General features: G+C 40.8%; 2 protein-coding genes across 6 annotated transcripts in view; one reads left to right on the top strand and one right to left on the bottom strand.

Annotated features, from left to right (window-relative positions):
• vwde (von Willebrand factor D and EGF domains) overlaps positions 1–10575 on the top strand; it is a 48024-nt gene extending 37449 nt beyond the window's left edge. For all 5 annotated transcript variants that reach the window (XM_074652891.1, XM_074652889.1, XM_074652892.1 and 2 more), the window contains 14 exons: positions 156–375; positions 1011–1148; positions 1808–2020; positions 2964–3335; positions 4474–4569; positions 4793–4888; positions 4993–5088; positions 5387–5482; positions 5683–5778; positions 7849–7944; positions 8049–8144; positions 8363–8458; positions 8641–8738; positions 10385–10575. In XM_074652891.1, the coding sequence (XP_074508992.1) occupies positions 156–375; positions 1011–1148; positions 1808–2020; positions 2964–3335; positions 4474–4569; positions 4793–4888; positions 4993–5088; positions 5387–5482; positions 5683–5778; positions 7849–7944; positions 8049–8144; positions 8363–8458; positions 8641–8738; positions 10385–10399 (1824 nt within the window). In that variant the 3' untranslated portion in view covers positions 10400–10575. The remainder of the gene's footprint in view (positions 1–155; positions 376–1010; positions 1149–1807; positions 2021–2963; positions 3336–4473; positions 4570–4792; positions 4889–4992; positions 5089–5386; positions 5483–5682; positions 5779–7848; positions 7945–8048; positions 8145–8362; positions 8459–8640; positions 8739–10384) is intronic.
• A 566-nt stretch (positions 10576–11141) lies between these two features.
• Positions 11142–15969, bottom strand: seraf (Schwann cell-specific EGF-like repeat autocrine factor). The gene is made up of 5 exons (XM_074652895.1): positions 15562–15969; positions 14874–14969; positions 13896–14000; positions 12186–12281; positions 11142–11797 (listed from the first exon to the last, which is right to left on the bottom strand). The coding sequence occupies exons 1-5, from the start codon at positions 15776–15778 to the stop codon at positions 11685–11687; spliced, it is 627 nt and encodes a 208-aa protein (XP_074508996.1). The 5' UTR covers positions 15779–15969; the 3' UTR covers positions 11142–11684.
• Between the last annotated feature and the right edge of the window lie 1471 nt (positions 15970–17440).

The following is a 17440-nucleotide window of genomic DNA, read 5'->3' as shown; positions in this document are numbered from 1 at the left end:
TCTGTTTCTTTTGTGTGTGTGTTGCCATGTCCATATACTTCCTAGAGGGGTCATTGTGGAGTAAAGAAAGTCTAAAGAACGCCTTAAACCAGACGCATGATGCCAAAAAATTGTTTTCAGAACACAAACCTGTTTCTTTTCCCCTTTCCTTTCAGGTGTCTGTGCGCTCCTGTGAATGTCTGAATGGAGCTACCTGTGTGACCAACGTCAACATGCCTGCCGGCAGCGGGGAATACCTGTGTGTGTGTCTGGATGGATTTAAAGGTGAAAGGTGTGAGGTGGACATTGACGACTGTAAACCTAACCCCTGCAGACTGGGCCGCTGTATCGACGGACCCAACTCCTTCTCCTGTATCTGCCCACCTGGAATGACAGGTAGGGATCAACCTGCAGAGCTATTTACTTCAAACCACCCAGAGTAAAAGACTTAGGAGTGTTTTGATATAGTAGTGGATACCTTGTCTGCTGGGCTACACTTAGAAGGGGGATTAAGTGTTCTGTGACCTTATTGACCTGTATGGATGGCCCAGAGGAATTACAAAAACATTGATTCTTTTGCCACAATTTAGAGAGAAATTTGACCTGCTGTTCTTACTGTAGTTGAATGAGTTTTATACTGGAGAAATTTATTAGAAATTTATCAACACTTTTAGACTGGTTTTACTTCCAAATAAATGCTTTAGATTATGAGGTGAAACTCACCGATTGTGGCACGTCCTGCTCTGTTTAAACCACATGCTGCAGGTGATATTTCCCTTTTATAAGACGCATAAACAACAAGAAAGGAGTCTAAAATGTAGGTAACTTAGATATTGTTGTGTCAATAGTACTTATATTATGGTGATGGTGCACTGTAGTTTAACAAAACTTATAGCCCTTTAATTTGCGTCACATACAGTATGCAGTAAAGACATCTCACCCAATTACGTCCCCTTTTCGTTGTTTATAGTTGTTTTTTAAGTTATGTAATGTTTCCACATTGCATCGTCTGGTGTTTCATATGCTTTCAGGCCGCACATGTAGAGAAGATATAGATGAGTGCGTCCCTCAGCCTTGTTTCCCCGGAGTGGGCTGTGACAACACTCCTGGCTCGTTCATCTGTGGAGTCTGTCCACAAGGATACAGTGGTGACGGGAAAACCTGCACACGTAAGTCTTTTACAATCCCATAAAAAGACCCAAACCAAGAGTGTGATAGTCCATCTCTCAGTGTTTTCTGACCTCCAAACCCACTGGCTTCTACTGATACGTAAATCTGTAAAAACTGGACACAAATATATAGTTTCATTTTTAAAAATGACTCAATAATTTCCTAAAACAGCTGGGTACCGTAGTTTTTAGAAAATGTCACTTAAACAGGATGAAATAGTGCATTTAATTGGGACTATTTTCTGCTGCGGATTTGGGGCTCTCGTGAGTATTGACAGCAGCAGCACGGCGGTGTATGTGGGACTGAGTTAAAATAAACTACAGTGTGTGTGTGTTCATAGTAATGAAGGAACATGTCACCCAGTGCAACAGTGAGGCTCATTGATGTGTTTTTTGGACAACAATGGAGCTTTAATGCACAGAAGAAGATATATCTGCATTTGGACACACAAATGATACTTGATAGTTGAATCAGTTCATTGTTTCTTTTAGAGTTTTCACAGGTTTGTTGATAATAAGAAAATGTAGAATATCACCAATTTTTTTTTTTAAAAACTCATTTTTAGGCCATATTCTCTAATTTCTAAAGATTTGTCTAGTTCTTACTCTTGGATTCAGGCATTATTACATAAATCATTTTCATCCTTTTTGTTCCCAAGGAAACCAAGACTCTCCGGTCAAAGCAGTGACCACACCAGCAAGAGTACCGCAGGTTTCCTTGAAGCCCAAATCCTCGGGCCCATCGCTGTGCTCCAGACGGCCGTGTCACCCGGGAGTTCAGTGTTTCGAGAGCACCCACATCTCAGCGGGCTTCGTCTGTGGACCTTGTCCTCCCGGTCTCCATGGAAACGGACGAACGTGCACAGCAAGAGGTGAGAGAGAAGCGGTTCAAAAACTGATGCCGATGAACGGATGATAGTGACCATGTTGTGTGTTTTGTGGTTTTGATTTGTAAATTGAACAGTAGGCTATAATATTTGGACACATGTTGTTTATATGTTTTTAAACACCATTATATGACAACTGTTATTACAGATAACTATTCACACACTTTCACAAGTTTTACATTCAAAGTGACATTTCAGTGATGAAAATGGTGCTCAAAAATACACATTTCACACACATAAAAAACAGCATTTTAACTAGAGATGTGTAGGGATGCATAATGTTTAAAAATGATCAATTCAATTATAAATGTTATTCTTATCATTATTGTTGTCGTTCGTAGTAGCAGAATATTTTTTTGTTTTTTTTCTCTCGTTTGTTTATATATTTACTCTGGCCATACAATATTGACAAGAAATAATTTTCATAAAAATAATAATTAGATAATATTTGTATTTATATAACACAGTTCATGCAACAAGTGTAGCTCAAAGTGCTTTACATAAAAACAACAAAAAGAAGACTGAGGACAAAAAGCATCGCTACAACACAAATGGGAAATAACAGCAATAATAACAATGAATAAGAAATAAATAAATAGTGCAAGAAGGTTTAAGAGAACACATGTTAAGATTGAATACATTTTTTAAATTAGCATTAGAAATGTGACAGTGGGAACAATAATCAAAAATACATATATGAGAATAAGAATAGATGGATACTCGTTATATTGTTTTATAGTTTTGTTACTTCTATGTGAAAGTAAAACAAATCTAAACTAAATTAAAGCATTCTTTTATTGTTGTTTTTTTTAAACTTTGTTTAACTCAGGATTTTATTCCATGTGGTCTCCTCAGAGTTTCATGTTTTAATGTTGACAAACCAAGTTAGTTTTTTAAGTCATATCCTCTAACTTCCAGTATTTTACAGGTCAGGGGACAGTCGCCAGTGGAGCAGATGGTCATATTCACATCACCAAATCAAATTCCAGCAAGGAAATGACTCCTACCTCCTCCTCTTCATCGTCTCCCACCTCACCCAGACGCCCCTCTGACAGGCGGACAGGCAGAGTTTCCTCCAATGACAGAAAGACCACAGCAACGCCACACAGAGGTCAGCCGAGCGACGTGGAGCTGAACCCCGACCTCGCCACCGGGGTCAGATGGGGGTCTCCGTATCACCACGTGACCTGCGCCGACTCTCCCTGCTTCCCCGGTGTTCCCTGTGAGCCCACCGTCACCGGGTCCTTCCGGTGTGGACGCTGCCCGTACGGCTACACCGGAGATGGAGTCACATGTAAAGGTACTTAGAGTCAGCGCAGTCTTAAAACAGCTTCCTGTTTAGGAATGATATGGGAATTAGAGATGTTGACTGGCAGACATTCAATACAGAACAAAGAGGCAGTGCCAAGCAAACCATAAGTAATTAACTACTCATACTGTTTTACACTTGGGTCTGAATGTTTTAGAAAAGGAAGAGAATACATACTGTTTCATAGACTATTATATCATTCCTTCATTGTGTCAAATGGAAGATAGTTACCTATTAGAGCGAGACAAAGTAAAAACACCTTTGTACCTGTGATTCTGTCACTTTTATGTAATTTATATGCAAATCCCATCATCTTTGTCGACATAATATTATTTGTAGGTGAGGCTGTTTTAATCACGATTGTTCCCATCACTTCACCGCACCAACTCTTTGAAATTATGGAAAAACATATCAGGTATTAATGACATGGTGTCACCAAGGGAAAATGTTTCAAGTAATATATATAATATAGAATGTTTCAAAGCTAAATAAAAGTGAACTTAACTATTTATTTCAAGAAAGTAATTCACATTTTAACACAAGTAGAAAGGGTGTTTTGGGTGTTTTGAAGTGGGGTTGTATGAGGTACTTAGTAGATGGCGGTCGGCCACCCCCAGTTTGTGCTTTGCTCCCACCTTCTTCCTCTGAGAAATGATAAGCTGAATTCATAAGGAATATTATATAATATAATGCACCTTTGTTCAATTCTTAACAATATTTTGCTGCTACAGCGTTGCTTGGTCTGATATGACCAGTTCAGTAGCTGATGGTGGCTAATGTTAATGCAAACTTAAGATGTGCTGCTGTTACTATGTTTTACCATTATCTCACTTTGGCCAGTGTTCAGCAAAAGTTACATGGCGCAGTTTTAAAATGTGAAAGAATAATGACAAAGGCCCATTCACTAAGTTCCCCCAGGCCCCAAATTATTCCCTCGATATGCTTATTTTTGTTTGAGCAGCAGTTAAAAATATCCAAAGGTATTCTAGCCACCACATGTTTGGTATTTTTATTGCAGAATGAATTACATAAAGAGGTAATTAATTGTATAAGTTTCTATATTCGGTGGAATAGCATGTCCTCCCGTCATGGGTGGATTACTTCAAGTAAACTTGTGATTTGATTTCAGCTGTGTGCAGGTATCAGTGTGGGAGGAACATGGAGTGCACTCTGCCCAACACCTGCACCTGCAAGGAAGGCTACACCGGCTACAGCTGTCATATTGGTGAGAGGAAGAACGTGTTGATAGAGCCTGACTTGTTTATGTCTGGGCTTGAAACAAGTTCATTAAATTGAATGTTCCTCTGCAACTCACACAGTTTTAGAGACAGTAAACCTTGGAGTAATCCGCACGCTGTCACGGCACATTACTGTTAAAATCACCTCTGAGGATTTGCCTCATTTATCTCCGCGTCACATTTTGTTGCCACTTTTCTTCCCTCTCTCAGCCGTGTGTCGACCCGACTGCAAGAACCAGGGGAAGTGTGTGAAGCCTAATGTGTGCGAGTGTCCTGCGGGCTACAGCGGGCCCACCTGTGAGGAAGGTAACCTGAGCTCATATTCACACCTGTCTAACACGCTGACACACACACACAGAATACTGATGAGGATCCCTGTGTTGTTCTTACAACCCTGTGTCGGTGTGTAGCGAGCTGCGAACCGCCTTGTCAACATGGAGGCACCTGTCTGGCCAGAAACCTGTGTACCTGCTCCTACGGCTACGTGGGACCCAGATGTGAAATCAGTGAGTTGTTAATTAAGTATTTTGACCGGGTGAAACATTTTGTGATGTGCTTACAATTTGTATTAAAGTGGCAGTCACAAAGTAGCCAAAACAAGGAAATGTGTCTCTTTCCCAAGAAGGCACAGTAAGTGTCAAGTGCTCATGTCTGTACTGTTTCTGCGCTGCATGTCTCACCTATAAGTCAGCAGCAGGAGTGATGCTGTGATGCACTTTTCTGTTAATTGAAGTTTTAGTTTCTGTATCTGGCACTCTGGGGGCACATTTAGAAGTGTGCATAATAATTCTTTATCTGTTTCAGTGGTGTGTAACAGGCACTGTGAAAATGGAGGCGAGTGTGTTTCTCCTGATGTCTGCACATGCAAACCTGGCTGGTACGGACCGACATGTAACTCAGGTACAACACAACACCTGTAACCAAGTGTGCATTCACACTGCAGCTACATGCTGTTTCTACTGAAATGGTTTCCTCATATCTAATATTGTATAGACCATATTGCTTGGTGGCACAAAATTAGATCTTAAGCCTTACAACTTGCAAAAGCTTGAAACATTAAATGTGTGTAATCTAAATGTGACTCCTCGTGTCGTCCACAGCTCTCTGTAACCCCGTCTGTCTGAATGGAGGAACATGCATGAAGACCAACATCTGTGCCTGTCCCAGCGGCTTCTACGGCTCTCAGTGTCAAATCGGTAAAACTGTGATGAACATTTATCACACTGACACATTTTACTGCCCTGCTGTTCAACCTCAGAGAGGGAGTGTGCAGAAAATGTAAATCCTGTTTCCTTTTCAGCTACTAGGAGAGGATCTTTGAGGTGGTCGCATACATGAGGCACTTCAATACAGTAATGATCGGGGTTGAAGAGATATATTGGTTTGCTGATACTGGCTTTTTATTATGCCTCCATGCTGCCGGAGCCAATATGTTTTTGGGGTGTTCGTACGGACGTTTGTGCGTCACATTCTTGTAAAGCAATATCTTAGGAACGCCTGAAGGGAATTTCATCAAGGATAAACTGATTCGATTTTGGTGGGCAAAGGTCACTGGGACCTCACAAAAAAAAAACAGAAAACGTTTTTGGCCATAACTCAAGAATTCATTTTCTAATTCTGTCAATTTCACAGAACTGTTTAACAGGATTAAATGATGAAGTCATGACATTTTGGACAGACATGGCTGGTTGGCGGAGGCATACAACCGCAAGGCGGTAATTCTAGTTTAAACTCTGTTATTATGGAGGTCCCCTGTAGCTGCATCAAAACAGATCCTGTATTGGAGTTTTATTTTCTTTTTTTCTTTTTATCTTCCTCCCTGGGGAGTTAATTATCCATTTAAGAGCATCATGTTTCCCTTAACATTTATTTAATGTGGGTCACTAAGCTGCAAAACCGAGAAGAATTTCATTAGTCTGGGTTTCAATGAAGAGTTTTATGGTCGAAGAGCTGTTTCAGTGGCAATAACGAGGGAAAACTGTTGTTTTTGGTATAAAAATGCCCGATTCAAAGAATGAAAATTGCCAGAAATGTCAGCACTTTTAATACAAAGATACCAACACACTTACCTTTTAAAAAGATTGCAGTGCAGAGGGTTTATTTTCACTAATAATATGGTGATTATTCATTGATCCCTGCAGGCATTCACTTTGCCTACATGCAATAAAAATCTGGATGTCATCTAACTTCTTAAAACTCAACAGCAACAAAACCGAGCTCATGGTTGTGGCTCCCAAGGCCCTGCTCCGGAAGGTTGGAGATCTCCACCTGGATGTTGATGGCTGTTCCTTCTCCCCATCCTCGGAAGTCCGCAACCTGGGTGTCATCCTGGACCCAACACTATCATTCCAATCTCATATCAGGTTCATCACCAAATCCGCCTTCTTCCACCTCAAAAACATCTCACGTCTCCGGCAATCACTCTCTGACTCTGTGGCAGAAACCCTCATCCACGCTTTCGTCACCTCCCGTTTGGACTACTGCAATGGAGTTCTGTCCGGGGTTCCCAGCAAAGCCCTGGACAGGCTCCAGTATGTGCAAAACTCAGCTGCCAGGGTTCTCACCCGCACCAAGCCCTGGCAGCACATCACCCCCACCCTCATCCACCTCCACTGGCTCCCGGTCAAGTCCCGCATCACCTACAAAATCCTCCTCCTCACCTACAAATCCCTCAACGCCCTGGCTCCTCAGTACCTATCTGACCTCCTCCACCCTTACACACAGCCCCGGAACCTTAGATCCTCAGGCACGGGTCAGCTCTCCGTCCCTCACACAAGAATGAGAACTTTTGGGGACAGAGCCTTCAGTGTGACAGCCCCCACACTTTGGAACTCTCTCCCCATAGAGCTCCGCAACGCACCATCTCTGGACACCTTCAAAAGACTCCTCAAAACCCACCTCTTCACCAAGGCCTATGGCCTCTAGCTACTGTTACATTTGTTGTATTTATTTATGTCTTTGTTAAGCGTTATTGGGTTTCTTGAAAGGCGCTATATAAATCCAAGCTATTATTATTATTATTATTATTACTTCTCCTCTACACAAACAGGTCGCAGTTCAGGGTCAGGTACACAGACCTCGCTAACGGGCATCTTTCCTATTTAATAGACCAGTTTACCATATGGGACGAGACGGCTGAGAGGAGAGATGTGACGCTTTTCACCTTTTATTTCGGACAAAAATGTTTTTACTTTTCTGACTGAGGTTGGAGATTATTAATCTTATTATCTGATATCTTCACAGTTTAATATTGTTGTGTGTTTCAGCTGTATGCAGTCCTCCTTGTAAGAATGGAGGTCAGTGTATGAGGAACAATGTATGCTCCTGCCCTGAAGGCTACACAGGAAAAAGGTGTCAAAAGAGTGAGTAAAATCACTGACTGCATATTTGCACTCAGTCTTATTTGAAGTGATTTGCAGCCCTCAAGTCAATATGTTAATCTGACGTGTAAACAAATGTGTTCCAGGTGTATGTGAGCCGATGTGCATGAACAAAGGCAAGTGTGTGGGACCCAACACATGCTCCTGTGCATCAGGATGGAGAGGGAAGAGGTGCAACATACGTGAGTGACTCCGTATTTTATTCATACACACCAAATACATCACAGGTAATATATGTTTCCCCCAAGCAGTCCAATCCAGTTCAGTTCAGTTCGTTACACATTAGAGCGGTTAGTTTTGCGTTTCCATTCGCAAAAGTTGTGGACGGTACCAATAGAACCATTAGACCTTACCTGTAGACTGCTGTGTTCATGCCTCCCTCTCTGCTTTCTCACTGTAGCTGTCTGTCTGCAAAAGTGTAAAAATGGCGGCGAGTGTTTGGGACCAAACACCTGCCACTGTTCCACCGGCTGGGAAGGTCTCCAGTGTCAAACACGTGAGTTTACTCATGATAAAACAATGCAGTATTATACCGTAGAGTACAGTAGTTAGCTAGCCTGAACTATATTTTGTTTTACCATTTTGCAGTTTGTTGTCAGGATAAACAAATGTATTTTATCAGGCTATATTGTTCTGATTTCTTTTTGAATGATGTAATCACGAGTGTTCCCTCCTCAGCGGTCTGTAAACAGCGGTGCCTGAACGGAGGGAGGTGTGTCCTTCCTGACTACTGCCACTGTCGGAAAGGCTACAATGGCCTCACCTGCACAACAAAGGTCAGCATGGAAGTCTAACTTCATATACAGAACATATCTCTGTGTCGCTCAGTGGGAAAAGTGTTGCTCTCAGTGGGTTGCATTCCATCTGGGCTTTCCTAGCTTTAGTTTGTGTCACAGAGCTGAGCATCGGTTTCTCTGAAAGATAAATACCCAGCGATGATTGAAAAACCCAGTAGGTCATCCAGATGGTTAGTAGAGTCTTTGAGGATTCTGGAAATGATGTTGTTTAACCAGCTATTTATCTTTCAGAGAAAAAGATGTTCAGCTCTGTGACTTCTTCTACATGAGAGACACTAACTCAACACATTCTCACTCACAACTCTTCAAATATTGACGTTTGGTCAGTGTCCCTCGACATCAGAGACCGACGCATGGGGTACCCCTCTTGCGTTACTTTTGGACGGACCAAGGACAGCTTGTCAGTACATGCTCGGTACATGCATAGTGTCCTTTCAAAATAAACTTCCTTTTTCACAGGAAGTTAGCTTTAGGCAACACAACCACTTAGTTTGGGTTAGGAAACGGCCGTGGTTGACGTTAACGATACCGACGAGTCATGTGACTAAAAGGCTGACGTGACAAAATAAGTTAACATTACTTGAGTTTCAGCCGCAATCCCAACATCCACACTCACAGACTCACAGACTTCAGAAGTCCACGAGGGTTTAGGGCCGTCCCACTGTCAGATCGTCAAGTCCTTGAGGGCTCTCTTGCAGACATTATGAGCCCTTTATGATCACTTTCCGTAAGTCCGCATTTCTGCAGACTTCGCCTGAGGGAATTACCCACAATTCATACCATTGTGACGGTAAACACGGGGTTACCACGGTTACCAGGGGAAGCCCGGAGACATGAACAAATTAAATAAAGGTAAACAAAGAGGACAGCACATGGGTGTTCAGCCAGGTATATTTAAATTTACACAGAAACACCAACATTAAGGATTTAAGATAGTACATAAAAAAACACATGAAATCAGAGTAATGTAAGCATTAGACTATATTACTGTACACACCTGGTTTATTCATCAACCACTTCATTTCATTTTGCTTAATGAAGTTTGACAAAAACAAGTAGATCAATTTTTTTGAAAGGTACCTCTCGCAATTGGCTTCGTCAAGGTAACACAATATGTTGCCGCAAAATGCCGTCTCATTCATATTTATACCCTTTCAAGCCCTCGCAGCCTCTCACATTCAACCATTCACCAGGTGACATCAGTCAAGTCCCTGAGGGTTCAGGATTTAAGACCTTAGGGAGGGAATTTGGGATCGGGCCTCACACGGGACACGAACACCGGTCTCCTGGTTGAAAGTCTTGTTTTTTTTAACCCATCCACCCTTTGCAGATTCTCACACTTTCAATACTGCTGACCGTCAAATAATACCGTATGTGGGTTCATATTGGAGATAGTTGAAAGCCCGGTTCATCACATACTGTCACTAAAGGGTGCCTCTGTGCGTTGGTTTCCTCTGCCGAGGGGCTCTGCCCAATTGGCGGTATTTGAAAAGTTGTGAGTGAGACCGGGTTGACTAACTTGGGCTCAGGCTCTCCATTAATTATAAGGCCACCTTGGTTGTATTGAAAAATATTTAAATTAGTTGAAATTGAATTTGAATGAATTTATGTTTGTACCTTTACAGACGTCACAAGCATGATGGGAAAAGAAAAGAGAAATGGGATGAAAGAAGCTACAAAATGCACAAAGCAGGAAGAGAGCATCATAAATTGTTGTGTGTGTGTGTATGAGTGAGTGTGTGTGTGTGTGTGTGTGTGTGTGTGTGTGTGTGTGTGTGTGTGTGTGTGTGTGTGTTGGTGGATATGTGTGGCTCTGTGCACATTTGAAGGCTAACAGGGGGACTTGATGTATTGCACTTGTCTGTTCGTCCCTGTATATCACTACCTCAAGGCTCACAGTAACACACATCTGTTAAATGCATCAGCAGAGACTTTCTACAGATGTGTGAGTTACTACTCAGTATTATGTAAAATAAGTAAATGACAAATGAATCATTTTCAGTGATGATTCATCCATAAGCTGTAGGTTATTACCAGCAAGCTTTTAGTTTTAGGGTTTTTCACAATTTAGAAAAATTATAGCCTTTTTGCCAAACTGAGAAAAATAAATGCAAGGCTGCTCTATTAATAATGCCTAATTTAGATGGTACACATCAGTAAACTTGTTTTAGACTGAAGATATGAATATGTTGCCATTTAACACAAATTTAACTTGTTTATTTTTCTGTATTGCTTTCATTAATATATTGTTTTTATTGGGTAAAGTAATGACCACCTTTCAGAGCTTGGTTTTGTTTTATAAAAACAAATCTCTGACAACACCAGATTACACTGTGGTACAAGTTACATGTGACAAAATAAAGAAAATGTACTATTTCTATGCTTTTGTTTTGGTGAAATATTAATGGACTTGCATTTATATAGCGCTTTTCTTGTCTGTCTCAAAGCACTTTGCGCTACATGTCAGCATTCACCCATCCACACACACATTCATACACTGATGGCAGAGGCTGCCATGCAAGGTGCCAACCTGCCCATCATCTAATCTAATGTAATCTAAATACCAATTCATGGTGCAGCCTTCGGGAGCAATTTGGGGTTAAGTGTCTTGCTCAAGGACACTTTGACATATGACCGGAGGAGCCGGGGATCGAACCACCGACCTACCCTCTGAGCCACAGCCATTGCTTTAATAATTAATGCGATTCACTCTTTTAGTCATTTAATGACACAAATTACAGTACATGTTTATACAGTCAAATGAGAACATCAAACAGATCAAGTTTTTTTAAAAAAGAATTATATATATGGTAAAAAAAAAAAAATTTAAAAACTACAAATGTTTCAGCTAAAAAAATGAATTGTCCTCATCAGCATAAAGTCCCTTATTGGGCCTCTTTGACCTTTGACCTCGGCAGGGTCACACTAGTGGGACTTCTTCCTCTCCTCACAACGAGAGCCAGAGAAAGGGGGACGACAGCGGCATTTGTCCGGGGAAATACACTTCCCTCCGTTCAGGCAGGACTGAGTGCACACAGCTACAACCGAGACAAAAAGAAACAACAAAAGAAAGTGTTAAACCTGAGAAACAAGTAAATAACTGTGAAGAGCGTGTAAATACAAATCCAGAAACAGAGGTGAAAAGTGTTTCCATGAGGTTTTGTCACATCTGGAAAAACACTGAACTGAAATCTTTCCCTTAGCAGACGCATGCATCCGATTTATTTCCTTCTCGGCTGTTTGGCAGACCGATACCTGTAACATTTGTCTTCTCAGTAAAATGAAGACAGTTAACAGGGATCCTGGGAAAGCACAACAAAAACTAAACGGAACAAAACCGTGAACAAGCAGGAGAGGAAGGCAAAAGAAACCAAGTGCATTGATGCATATGGAAGTGCTCGGTCTCTGGGACCAGGTTGAACTCACCCGTGTGGCAGGCACCACCCAGCCATCCCTCCGGACAGCTGCAGATTCCTGGAGCCACACAGACTCCCCCGTTCCTGCAGCCTTGGGGACAGATCGCTGCACGGGGAACAAACCATAAAGAGACATTCTCAGCATGCCAGAAGTCTGAGCTTTAGCTATAGGTGACACATATTTACTGGATGCAGAGAAATGCTCTAGAGGCTGAAATAACTACGAGTTAACTTAGTAAAATTTTGGGAAAAAAACACCAATTAGCTTGGATTATCATAAAGACTGGAAACGGGCAAATAAAGAGAACTGGGCGTTGTAGTCGGGCTCCCGTTCATTCCTATGAAAGATGCTCAGTGGCACATGGAGCCAAAATGGCTCGACTGCCGAGTGATAAAGTACCTGGATAATCCGGCGATGTTTCGCATCCATAGAGGGAAGTTACAAGGGAACCAGCAAACAGGAGAAACTCTAGCGAGATTGTTATGGTTAGGCATTGACCTTGAATGGTTGAGGTTAGGATAGGTCGTTGGGCAGCGACGATCGCGAGAGTTTTGCAGATCTCAGATCAGATTTTTGCAATTTGCGGGCTCCCTTCTAGGCACTTTTAGGACCTAATGATTTAAATAAGGGCTATTCAAGTGTTAACACTGGGAAAAAATGATCCGCTGATTTACAGACATCTCTTTCCCATCGTAAGTCTATGGGAAAGGTCTTTTTGGGTCCAATGGCATCACGTGACGGACACAGAAGCTGTAATTCCACCGTTTCTCCACTACGCAAATTTGCGTCAAAGTCCGGTGCTCTTTCTTACCTCTAAAGCTCACTAATTTAGCATGTCATATCTTGTTCCTGTAATGTAACAAAAACAGAAGCGTAATAAAAACAACAAGATGAGGGGTTATGTGCCGGAGTATTTCTTGGCCAGGCTAGGTGTTTCCCACGCTTCTAGTTTTAATGCTAAGCTAAGCTAAATAGCTGCAAGCTGTAGCTAGTGATATTGATCTTCTCATCCGACTCTCCGCAAGAAAGCAAATAAGCGTATTTCCCAAATAGTAATATTGAATATAAAACATGGCTTATCGAACATAAATTTACATTTTTTAATTGAAGTTATTATAGTATAATTAATTTAGGAATTATGCATGATTTATATTTTTTTAAATTAACATAAATCTCACGTACCCCCTGCAGTACTCCAAAGTACCCCTATGAGTACTAGTACCCCCATTTGAGAAACACTGTTATAGACCCCTAAGTTCTCATGGAGTGTACATTAGTTGAAAACTTGCCCAGCACGTTACTACAACATGAAGCCAAGTTTATCTATATAGCCCAAAATTATGAGCAAAAAACCTTTAACAGGAAAAAAAAGAAAAGTCTTCTTTTGCTTCTCTAATTTACCAAAAGTTTATCTCAACCAATAAGGTTCTGAGAAATGTCTGCTAAGCGCAACTTGAGCTACAATTTACTGCCAAGAATGTCTCAATCATCATTCACAAGCTGTAAATTAAAATACCATTAACCACTAAGTTAGATGAATAGCTGCGGGTTTACACTGAATGATTCTCATCCTGACAGCAACTTGGAACCAGAAAAGCACTTTGAATGTTTTAGTGGGCCGCTGCTGATGAACAGCTCCAGCTGAGAGACCGGCTCCATTTGGTGACTTTGACCTCTGGTGCTAATAGGGTAATTAGATATAGCCATAAACAGACTGACCCTCCTGGCATTTTGAGCCGGTCCAGCTTGAGGGGCAGATACACTTGGCCACTCCGTTGACAGCGATGCATTCGCCTCCGTTCCAACATCCCACGTCACACGTTACTGCCGAAAGACAGACACACAGATCAGACCTGTCAGCAGTGATGAGATAGTTTCACCTGTCCTGTCCTCAAGTGTTTTAGGCTGAACTGATTTTAGAAATATATACTCATGATTCCTAGTTCCCCAAGGAACAAAAAAACTCACATTTTATGTATTTAATTCAACTGTTAAGTTATATTTTCTGTAAATATCACCCTTCAAATAATTGACTTATATAAATCAGTGCTTCCCATAATTTTTGTGCTTGTGTCCTATTGTATTTCTAGAAGCTTGATTAGTTAAATTATTCAGTAATTCTCTAGAAAAAAAGGAAGAATTAAAGAAAGTTTGGAAAAAGTATACATAATTTGTGTGTTTTATTTCTTGGTCCCTGTCCTGGTAATTGTCTTGTGACTCCTCAGATTTGAACTTGCGACCCCTTGTGGGGTTCCCGACCCCAAGGTTGGGAAACACTGGTCTAAAATGCTGTTTTAAAGTTTTCTGACAGGAACATAACTCTGGTGGATAAACACTACATTTTCTTGAGATTTTGTCGCAAACAAAATTACACATTTAAAGATATTTACTCTTAAATAATATAACCATCTTTTAAAAATGCTTACTGAACTACTGCTACAGTTTTGTTCCTAGGAAAAAATTTAGCTTCTCTACTTTCCGACAGGAGGTTAGAAGGAATCTCCCTGGTGTGTATACAGGATACTTGCAGTTACTGCAGGATGGATTCAGATCAAATGCATGAAGACTGATTTCCACACTGACTTAAAAAGTAGACAGCTTTCTGAGTTTTCCAAATCACAGAACTCTTTCAACAACTTCACAATATTTGTTGGACCAAACAAAATCACTACAAACAAACAAACAGACCCTGCTTACCTTTGTGACAGTATCGTCCTCCAAATCCTGGAGGACATCTGCATTTTCCAGGGCGAAGGCACGTTCCTCCATTCTTACATTTGGGATAACAGTTGGCTGCATTCACATTCACACAAGAACACAGCACAAGAGTTTGACATTACTGTTGATACTCTAGTTCAATGAAGAGTCAATTTTAGATATTGTAAAAGTTAGAGGGAAAATAAGTTATTAGAATGAGGAATATGCCTTCTTATAGTGTTTTAAAAATGTTATGTCTTAAAATCAAGATGCTTTTTCACATCAATGAAGGGCTATATTTGTCTTATGCTGACACAAATCTTTGTAAAATAATCAATAATGAATTAAACTGATGTAAATCAGTTAAAATCAGTAAATTACATTAGAAACTGTTTATTTATGTAAGTGCATGACAATTATGATTCAAGGTCTTTATTGTATTATCCATACATCTCTATAGCTTATATAAGCATTGGTTCTTCTACAGGAGTAATATATATATATATATAGTTAAAATTTTAAAATGTATACTTTACTATTAGAGGACAACTTTACACCTTAAATGCACTTAAATATAAATATATATATATAAATAGTTACATTTTAAAATGTATACTTTTCTAATAGAGGACAACTTCCCACCTTAAATGCATTTAAATATAGCCAGATAAAAGGTTTGTAACATCACCATACTGGCAGGTCTCTCCTTCATAGCCCTTGGAGCAGAAGCATGTGTTGTTTCGGATGCAGACGCCTCCGTGTTCGCACGACGGTTCGCACGTCGCTTTGGGGTCAAAAACGAACCCGATGGCGACGCCCCGCGGCGCGTCAGAGCGACCAGCCGAACATAGAGACACCAAGGCGGCCAGGAGGAGCACCGGGGAACCGAGACCCACTAAACCCATGATTATATCTCTCAACCGGGGAGAGAAGAGAGGAAGCAGACAGAGAGATGGAGGTGAAGGAGATGCTGGAGAAAGAAGAGAGAGCTCCCCACACCGCCCCCACTGTTACACTCAGGAGGACACTAGAACCAGGTTAGCACCGAGGAGGAGGAGGCAGAGCGGCCGGGGAGGAGGGCCTGCAGCCGGGGAGGGGCGGGGAGACGTCCCGCTGTGAGGGGCTGGATCACTGGATGACCTGGAGAGTTTGCACGTGTGGTAAGTTCTTGAAAGTAGTGTCAGATACACAAACATTAGTTGAGAGCAAATTACAGGAGCTTTAGCTGACTAGCACATTCAGAAACATGCATGCTGCAAAGCCAAACGAGGGTTGTCACATTTTTTTTATTTTTTTTTTTTATCTATTTATTTGCACATATATAAAACTGCACAAAATCCAGTCAATGAAAAAAAAAGAAATGTGTCAGGAGAGGTCAAGAAGCCACAGGCTTGTACAAAGGACATCCCCCCAACCCCAGGAGAAGAAAAAAAAAAACAATAACAAAAAAGGAAGAAAGATCTAAACTAACTATTAAAATGTATATTATAATTAATACAGACAAAGAACAGTACAGCAAAAAATAAAATATATTTAAACATAACAAAAGATGTGATGATAATTTATTTTTAAAATGTTCTAAGGATAATGAGCTCTGTTAAATGTGGGTTAAAAGGTTATTGTTTTTTTTGTAGCTATAGCTATATGAAGAGTTTTTGTTAAACTGACATTGCTTCAAAACATGAATGAGATTGGCAAAGTTTAAGTTGCTCTCAATGTTACATTCAAACAATTAAAGGGACTGTTTGTAAGAATCAGAAATGCTTTTTTAACAGCGACACCTGTGGCCGTTAAGTCAACGAAAGTCAGCGTTGGGCTCACGCTCGCTCTACATAGACATGAACGAGCATCGCTCAAAACAGTGAGGCAACACACGTCAGCTAAAATGGGACACCGATTGATTTATACGTGTGAGAAGTTACAAACGAAAATGAAAGGATAAAAAAATGCCCTCTGTTTTCTTTGTAATGACTTATTCATATAAAAATGATTGACGACATGTTCTGTTGGTTATCCAGAGAAACAGGGACACCGTTTCTTGAAAGATGCATTGCTTTTAAATGTTTTAAATGTGATTTTTCAATGCTGTGTGCTCCATTAATTAAATTGAATTCACTTTTATTGTATTGGCAGAAATCCCAGATGCAGATCTGTTCAAGAAAATCTGTTTGCATGGCGTATTAACACTATAGGTAAGTGAAAAGATATGCAGTTTTGTAAGGTTTTAATCGTTCATTATGTGAACAAGAACAGTCATGATGTTGTTCACCTCCAGTGGACAAACTGTAGTGTTAGTATTCTTGTGAAGGGAAACCACAGGCAGAAAAAAAGATTCAGTGTGGAGCCGGCTAGGTTCTTATTTTCAGAAAGCAAGACTTGTTTTAATATGTGTTCATGTAGAAAACATGTGGAAAAGCCATTTCCTTTTACCTGGTGAGAGGAAGTGCTGGGTCTATATAAAGTATGGGGTGAGGGGAAGGTCTGCCGTAATGGCAATAACACAACCAGATCAATGGCGGATGTGGCTGTCTTCTCTGGTGGGTCTCTGTACAGTGAAACCTACTGAC

This window comes from Sebastes fasciatus, chromosome 12 (assembly GCF_043250625.1).
Source record: "Sebastes fasciatus isolate fSebFas1 chromosome 12, fSebFas1.pri, whole genome shotgun sequence".
Lineage (NCBI taxonomy): Eukaryota > Metazoa > Chordata > Actinopteri > Perciformes > Sebastidae > Sebastes > Sebastes fasciatus.
The sequence above is the reverse complement of the archived record's forward strand: the minus strand, read 5'-3'. Positions and strand labels throughout refer to the sequence as shown.

Excerpts from the sequence above, each read along its gene's own strand:
- seraf (XM_074652895.1), bottom strand. The coding sequence starts at position 15,778 with ATGGGTTTAGTGGGTCTCGGTTCCCCGGTGCTCCTCCTGGCCGCCTTG. Across the intron at positions 12,282-13,895 it reads CGGCTCAAAATGCCAGGAGG|CGATCTGTCCCCAAGGCTGC; the intron begins GTCAGTCTGTTT and ends TTCCCCGTGCAG. Across the intron at positions 11,798-12,185 it reads GGGTGGTGCCTGCCACACGG|CTGTGTGCACTCAGTCCTGC; the intron begins GTGAGTTCAACC and ends TCTCGGTTGTAG.